The sequence below is a fragment of the Phalaenopsis equestris genome, unplaced genomic scaffold (assembly GCF_001263595.1).
Source record: "Phalaenopsis equestris unplaced genomic scaffold, ASM126359v1 Scaffold209889, whole genome shotgun sequence".
Lineage (NCBI taxonomy): Eukaryota > Viridiplantae > Streptophyta > Magnoliopsida > Asparagales > Orchidaceae > Phalaenopsis > Phalaenopsis equestris.
The window spans coordinates 75,030-83,660 of record NW_018229018.1 but is presented as its reverse complement, the minus strand read 5'-3'; the positions used below and the strand labels follow the sequence as shown (position 1 = coordinate 83,660).

The window sequence follows — 8,631 nt, the reverse complement described above, 5'->3', positions numbered from 1 at the left end:
AGTTGACTACATAGTTATAATCGATCGCATAGGAAGTGGTTGGTAGCTGCAGCAACATTAGTTGCCAAGAAAGACCATTGTGGGAAGCTGCAGTAGTGTTCGTGTAAGCCATAATGGGTAGCTACAACAATAACTAACCACATAGACTGTAGTGTGTCGTTATAGGAGTGTCAGTTCACCACATATGCTATAGTGGAAGGCTGTAACGACAACAGCTAGCCACGTAAGAGCACCAAGTGGTTACCTACCATAACATCAATTGTCCACCATGGTCGTAATAGGTGTTACACTAATTGACAACTACAAACCTTCTCACTTGTTTACTATTTTACACAAAAGACATCACTTGTCCATATATGCCGTAAGGATCAAAATTTAGGATTGTGGAGAAAGTCCTTGTATTTTGAATATTGTGGTTATAGTTAGTTGTCATCAGGAGTTATCATCAGATATTCAATATGTCGTGTTCAGGATACCTCATTGCATAGTACTTAGGGCACTTCATTGAACAATTTTTAGGTTACTTGTTACACTGCATTTGGGATACTTTGTTTTACAGTATTTCGAACACTGCATACTTTGCATAAAAGAGACTTTGTCATTGAATAGAGTACTTCATTACTCCACAATGTGTGTTGTAATTCCGCAGGATAATTCGCTACTTTGTAATATGTGATATGTTTGTTACTCTGTAATATATCTTTCTTTACATAGGATATTTCATTACTCCATAATGTGGGTCCTTACCCTACAGGGTACTTCATTACTTCGTAAAGTGGGTATCTACTCCGTAGTATACTTCATTACTTCATAAAGTACATGAACCAAGACAAGCAAGGAAAACCAGTGATGGCTAATGATGATCTGCGATCAGTAAGCAACAATCAACAATTACAGAGGTTGTGAGTTATCTACGGTTCTTCAATACAAAACAACACTAGAAATCAGCTTCTTTTTTTCCTTTCGTCCTCCCTTATTCAAGTTAAGAGAGGGGGTCTATTTATTGACCATAGATGGATATTTTCATCCTTTGACGAATAACCACTATAACCGCCTAATCGAATGACCCATGTTGGTTTCCCTTAATCATGATAGATTTTTTGATGATTTGAGGGCTTTAATGACCTCAAAAGTAAAGGAGCTTAGACTTGTTGAATTCCTCTCATTGAAAGGCTTGATTTCACTATAGATACATAAAATTGGAGTTCATTTGACTTTTAAGCTGAACTCCTAAACTTTCAAAAAATAGTTTAACAGTTTGATCGGGGCTTGATTTGATTCGGAATGGGAAAAATTTTGTATCATTTGGTTTTTTCGTGTCGAGAAGGTCAGTTTAACTAGTAATTTGTTGAAATGAAAATTTTATTTGATTTTTAAATTGAATATGTACGTCTTTGTTCTTAAAAATGCATTAAGATTAATGTTAAATCATAAAATATGTCAACCAGGCATTATCATTATTTATTAATTTCTTAAAAGAAAAATATAGCTACTTATGCATAGATTTGTGAGATCAAAGTGGAATAGGCAGAAATATCAAACTTTTATGTTTTGGACATAAAAGTTTATAAGAATTGTGTTGTTTTAAACGTAAATTCCCCAAGTAAAAAACATGATGCTCTCTAAAGAGTTATTAATAAATAAGTGACGCTGGCCATAATAAGATAATAATTCACTGAAAGTAGCAGAAGGAGAAGGAGAAAGATGAGAAGGATGGTGCAATGAGATAAGTTTTACAGTTGCCATCTGATTCATATTGGACGGTCATGATCAAACTCAGTCAAAATAATGCTGATTCTGCAACGTCTAATGAGGCGAAATCTCAGCCATCCGCGTTTCACATCGGGCAGTTGCACGACGATAGCTTCCAAAGCGCAGCTCCAGTCTTGAATGTAGAGGATGATGAAGAAACTTGAAAGACTTCTTTTGGAGTGTAAGATTAGCTATTGGTTTATTTATAGCAGACAGGGCTGACAGAAGTTAATATGATTGAAGACGAAGAAAGGAAGTTGCACAGGCGTGAACTCTACCAGTTCGTGAGATTGTAAGCTCAGTTGGAAGCTGATGGTCTGGCTTTTCGTACACACTTGCAGTGGTCAGACAACTTCTAGCAGAAAGAGTAAAGTTTATGTTAGGTTTGGAGGAACATATGAGGAAAGAAATAATTAATATTTACAAGTACAGTTATATCACCAATTTGTAGTTTTTATTTTATTTTATTTTAAGAGAATTTTTAATCATTAATTTATGCCTCGTTCAGAAGGTTCTCGACTCCATAATCTGCATGATGACATGGCCAAAATAAGATGACAATTCTATGTAATTATGAATACCATGGTTTTTTTTTCTAATTTTCTGCAATTATTTGTAGAGATTTTTACATTGGAAGCACCCAATTCTTATGCATTTATTTATCTCACACCAAAACTTTATATTTTACAAGCTAAGCACCCTATCTGGAGGAAAAAGTGTTATACAACTTTTCATACATCTTTTCAAAAATAGGAAAATGTGCTTACTTTGTAAAAATCAAAGTATAGGTGTGAGACAAGAAAATACATAAGAATTGGGTGCTTCCTATGTAAATTTCTCTTATATATATAGTATAGAATTTTCGCATCATTCTCCCAAAAATTTTAGAGTGATTTATTAATTTTCGCTCACCTGAAATTATAATTATTTAAATTTGTTAACCACTTTGCCATGATAGGATGCTTTTAATGTAATTCATAATGAACTGATTTTATTTAAAAACATTGAACATTTTTGTCTTTCTCCCAATGATTTATATTTTTCTGAACTCCTAAAGGAAAAAATTAAGATAAAATAAAATCGTGAGTAATTGCAATAAACAATTTATTGATTACGTCTTCAATTCGAAGGCAAGAGAAAATTAATTTTTTTTAGTCAAATAAATGAATCAAAACCAACTTATTTACTTTTTCTTCCTCCACTTATTTGATATAGAGGAGAAACCGAATGAGCTTCTTTCTATTGGGCAGACAATCATTAATACAAAATATATTTGTTGAGGGGTGAAATTGTTTAAATAAATATAAATTTTTATTTATTATATTCGAGTCAAATAGAAAATAGATAATTATGAAAGACGCTTTTGCGTTTGCTCCAATTCTTTCAGATTAATAGTACTTACCTATTCATTTTCATTCAGCTACACTGTATCAATTCCCTTAAATCAAACTTTGCCTAGCTTATCAGCTTATGGGCTCAATCCAACTGAAATAAACTGGTGATTGAGGTTTAGTTTTAGTTTGTCAGTTAACATGAAGAAGTTACTATCCACATTATATTTGGTGATAAAACAAGCAAATTTTTTTTATTGGTATTATAGGTTGTAAAATCGGTAAATTCACAATGTAATTTTGGGTTAGTTTAAAAAATATTATTTATGGCCAGTTTAAAAAATAAAATCTGACAGTAAGGAGCTCTAGCTCAGACAGTAGATCATTATAAATTCTAACTTCATTATAATATATATAGAAAATGTTAACGAATATTGCATGTCCCCATCCAACTTCTGTAAATGAAGAACTAAACTATATCACATAAGAAACTCACAATGACCAAAAACTTGACTTCTCTTCAATTAAAAAAAACAAGAGCCTATTTTCCTCGACTACAAAATTTAGTGAAAGCTGATTTTAATTCAATTCCTTCGCCCCCCCCTCTCTTTCAAACTCGTTCAATGGAAGTCCAAAAGAACCAAAATGATCTAGGTACATGATGAAGAGAATGTCCAACTTAGTTCCATCTCCTGAAATACTACAGTTCGTCGGGGGACAAAGCAAGCTACAGAATTTAATTAGTATCGAAACTAAATTAATCCATTCCATATAATACAGCAGTGTTCCTCTCTGTGGAAAACTGTTGGTCATAGTCGAAGAAAAACAAAACATCTATAGCAAAGAGTAATATTAATAAAATACCAAACTTTACTTGAGAAATAACTAAATATACGATAATAGTTTAATCATAATATTTAAAAAGATATGACCAAATTCTTATAATTCATTTTGTGCACAGCGGTCTGCACCAGCATGTTGATATTCGTGAGGAATGTTGGATCATTGATTATGTCATAGATGCTTTTAAATGACCAAGCAAATATATGATCGCATATAAATCTGAATAATGTAGTGCGGAGTTAACTGTAGGCAAAAACACCAATCTGCTTTAGACGCAACAATCTATAGTTATAAACAAAGTCTCCATAAAAAGAAAAAAAAAAGGAAAATTTTTTATCTAATATTTTCTCTCACATGAATTTTTTTAGCTTTCAAAAAAACCAAAAAAAATCAAAACTGCAAATCTTACAAAAATCACTCATTCCATGTCATTCGTCCAGAAATTCAGCCTCATTTTTTGTTCATTATGTTTTTTCAATTAACCAAACAATAGATATAGAAATTGAGATCCAAAGTTAAGTTAAGAAGGCTAACAGATAGAGGAGGAGAGAAAAATAAATATTGTTGTTCGATCATAAGGAACAATAGATAATTATAATTATAAGTTGAACAGAATCAGTACATAAACATAATTCTCTTAAAACTTCATAAAAGAAAAGAAAAAAAAAAAAGAAAATCGAAACGAACAAAATGAAGACTTACTGATCAGGAAGCAGACGAAGATGAGCTCCCACCCGCTTCCCCGCCGCCAGCGCTAGTGGATCCTTCAGCCTCATTGCACCCAGCACCAGAAGAAGAAGACTCTGCCGTCGGCGCGCGTTTCCTCTTCTTCTTATGAAAAGATATGCCGCGCGCCTTGGCCTGCGAGTCGCGAACGTCGCGTAGGTAGAAACGCACGGCACGGGTGGCAAAGGGATTGGCTTCGGGGATGCCTCCGGATTCATCATATGCGGCGCGGAGACGGCCAATAAGTGCGTCGAGAGAGCCCCAAGCCTGGCGGAGAGGGCAATCGCAGGGGCCAGGCGCGCATGGATGGCCGTAGAAAGAGCAGCCGATGGAGTGCACTTTGGTCTTTCCGAATTGGTCAAGATAGCGGAGGAATTCGATGACGTGGGCTCCGCTGCAGCGGGGGAGACTGAGAGGAGGTTTGTGGTTCTGAAGGTAGTGGAGGAATGTGTTCCAGTCTCGACGTTTTTGTGATTCGTAGCGGGATAGTGCTTGATGCTGGTCGGGAGGAGGAAGAGAAGATATGGTTTGGGCCGGTGATGAAAGTACAGGAGTTAGAGATATTGTGGGGGGTTGGTTTGGGGAGTCGACGGGTGTTGGGGAGGCTGTGGGAGTGGGAGTGAGGCCTCTGCCGCTGCTGCTGCTACATCTTCGGGCAGGATCCATTTCTGCGCGAGTGCTCGCGTGCACGCCAGCCGTCTGGTTGATCGTGAAGGGTATTAATTGATCAATATCTGTGCGATAATTTCAACTGGGGTGGTGTTCGCTTTGCTAGCTTTCTTTGCCAAGCGGGCTCTCTCTCTCTCTCTCTCTCTCTCTCTCTCTCTCTCTCTCATGTTGCTTGCTTCATGCTGAGAATTAAGGGTGCAAAGATGGAAGAAGGGTGAGGCTGGGTACAACTTGGAAGGGATTCATTTACAATTATCGTTATAAATTTGACAAGAAATTTACTCAACGCGTCACATCAATTTATGAAAATTACGAAGATTTACATTAGTAGCACGTAATTCTTATTTAAAATATATACCACCCAAATTTTTTGGATCATGTAAAAATAAAAAATCGCATATTCTGATGCACTGTACTTCTACAATTTTCTACATAACCACCGCTTAGGCGCCGGTGGCCACTTCATTTCAGCTATTGTAAATGAAGGAAAAAAATAAGAGAAATTTCTTTTTTCTGTATTTAGTCTGGAATAAACTAGTGGCAAAATATTAACAAAGAAGATTCAGATTAATCTAAGAAAATGATTTTTTGATGGATTTAAAATTAAAATGTCAACTACTGTAGTTTAATACAGTTAAAATATTCCAAGATAAAAAATATGTATTTCGATATTTAGATTTTTTAATCTGCCATTAAGAACTTGAATGAATCAAATCTTTCAGCTAAATATTACATGTAAATTAAATAAACAAACAGAAAATTGGTCGATTTATTATCAGGAGGAAATTGAGCGTGTTATTTTTATTGCCAATTAATTCAGAGAATATTTTTTTTAAAAAGTAGGAGATACTCACTCCAGATGAGGGATGAATGAAATTATAGGACAATTTGAACGCATAATTCATAGACGAAAATTATCATTAAATATTTAAAATATATGACACAAAGAAGTCATTTAGCCACTCCTGATGCAATTACATGTGTGTGTGTCTGTATATATATTTATATATATATATATATTTGTTTTCTCTAAATTTTGTTTTCTCAAGGAACTTTGGATTTCTTCCAATTATTTATATTTAAATTTTCTTATTTCTACTTTTCTCCACAGAAATTAAAAATATATCAGACTTTTAAGAAATAAATATCTTTCATTATTCACATATTTCTTTTGTCAATAGAAGTAAATATATGATCAGTAGAAATAACTGAGCTACTGAAACATTTTTACGGTTAGTTACTGGGTTTATTCTGTGTATTTTCTGGTACATTTACTTACATAATACTAAAATCGGTGACATGCATCACAGGAAAAATACAACTATTCAAACTTTTTAAGAGTGAAATACACCCCTGGTGATATAAATGTAAATATCAAGGGCTAGGTGCTAGATATGTAAATACATAGAATTGTGTGATATGTATGTAAATTTTCCTTCTAAAGGTAATATGTGTAGCATTTAACGAAGTTTAATAGATCAACAAAAGCCCTAAAAAGCTTTTCAACTGAAATTGACGTATTCTCATCCTAAACAAAGAAGTCTAATTAAATGTTTGAAGAATACTCCTATTTCTCTGTATATAAAAAATAAAAGATATTTCAAAATATTCCTCAAGCAAAATCTGCTTGGAGATCACAGTAAGAAATAATTCTTCCAGAAAATTTCGATGAAATTTCTCCTACCTAAAGAAAAGTCATATTGAATTTGAGATTTGTATGATATTCTTTCAAAATTCTACCTTTAATTGAATCTAAAGCCAACTTCGTGGTTCATAATAGTTATTATAAGAAACAATATTTATTTTAGCATTTTTACAATAATTTGGGCTAAATGAGGCTTTTTGATATGTCATTTGGTGAAAGAATGGAGTTCTCCAACTAAAATCTTATTTGGGATGTTAGCTTGAAGACACTTTTAATACAACAATTAATGTTTTCTTTTAGTGCCAACTTCTTGCTTCTCGTCAAAAATGTGATGGCATTTTTGCAATGAAATGAAATAATTTGTCCTATTGATTGGAGAGTGAACCAACGTGCTGACCATTATCAACTGCCACAGTTGCTTATTGGCAAATGAGAAAATATCTCTACTGAAGATATCAAACTGCTGTGTGCTTGAGTTTTCTTCTTGATGACTCGAGTTTATTATCTTAGCAAGTGTTGCACAAAAATTTCACACACACTCTTACAACAAAATTGTGAAAAAAAAAAGCTTTAAAAAAAATTAAAAAAAGAAAAAAATCAAGAGATCAGGAGCAGTTAAAATAATTTTATTTCCTTAATTCAAGGATTATATACGGTTATTGACGTTGTTATAGTGCTCCTAGAAGGCATTTATGAAGCAGATCTAATAGATTGGTGGTTGCGGAAATGAATCAGGGATAGAACCAAAAAGGTTTTATTAATATGTATAAATTGTGCTAATTCATTAAACTCAACTGTGTTTACAGATATATGTATCTTGAGAGGATGACAGCGGAAGAGTTTAGAGAAAGACAGTTGGAGAAGCGGATCACAGGTACTTTACTGGCTCGGGAAGAGTGATGCCATCATGGTGTATGGAGGAACACAGGGCATTGTGTATGGAGGAACACAGGTTGTTACCTCTACTCAGATGAACAATTCTATGGAAAGAGTGTGAGTTTGTCACGTAATTTAAGGAGTAGAGTTGCTGGAAGGCACTTGGTGAAGATGTCAGTGGGTTGGTCCGGTGAGATAACATGATGGAGAGTATAATTCCTTTTGAGGATCATGTAGAATACGAAGAGTGATTTCGACGTGCTTTGTTCTAGCGTGTGATCCTGATGTTATATATAGATGTTAAATGCGATATATGCGATTGTATGCTTAATTTCCTTAATATTGATTCTTACTTTTCAACAAAACCAAAGACTTGATCCCAAGCAAAAGCTAGGTAAATTTTTCACTATGAAGCAAATAAGAATAATGTTATAGTATTTAATTATGAGATACTACGCAAGTATACGTATTTGTTGGAATGGAGAAGATTTTAGGAAATGACAAAGGCTAAAAAAAAAAATAACTTATGGAAGAAGCTTCACTCGTATTTATCACCTTTACTTGACTTGATACAGACTCAAAGACTCCACCCCTATTTATACTAGTGGCACCTCCTAAATCAATGGCTAGGATTGTGCCACCACAATTCCAATCCAATGGTTACAAATAATTCCACCCCTACCACACAATAATTCAACACCTACCACACCTACCACACAATAATTTCATACCTACCACATATTCTAGAATAAGCTTCTAGAAATTAAGCTTTATTTAAACAACTAAAAC

General features: G+C 34.0%; 1 protein-coding gene and 1 pseudogene across 2 annotated transcripts; both read right to left on the bottom strand.

The window, feature by feature from the left end:
* Window positions 1–1,605: 1,605 nt before the first annotated feature.
* LOC110036706 (protein G1-like7) lies at window positions 1,606–5,605 on the bottom strand. 2 transcript variants are annotated; one of them, XM_020741218.1, is made up of 2 exons: window positions 4,629–5,605; window positions 1,606–2,107 (listed from the first exon to the last, which is right to left on the bottom strand). In XM_020741218.1, the coding sequence occupies exon 1, from the start codon at window positions 5,316–5,318 to the stop codon at window positions 4,632–4,634; it is 687 nt and encodes a 228-aa protein (XP_020596877.1). In that variant the 5' UTR covers window positions 5,319–5,605; the 3' UTR covers window positions 1,606–2,107; window positions 4,629–4,631. The 2 variants fall into 2 exon arrangements, with proteins under 2 accessions (XP_020596877.1, XP_020596878.1); XM_020741219.1 differs by having other exon boundaries at window positions 1,607–2,104.
* A 1,328-nt stretch (window positions 5,606–6,933) lies between these two features.
* Window positions 6,934–8,631, bottom strand: part of LOC110036705 — a 3,423-nt pseudogene continuing 1,725 nt past the window's right edge.

Coding starts and splice junctions, on each gene's coding strand:
- LOC110036706 (XM_020741218.1), bottom strand. CDS start 5,318: ATGGATCCTGCCCGAAGATGTAGCAGCAGCAGCGGCAGAGGCCTCACT.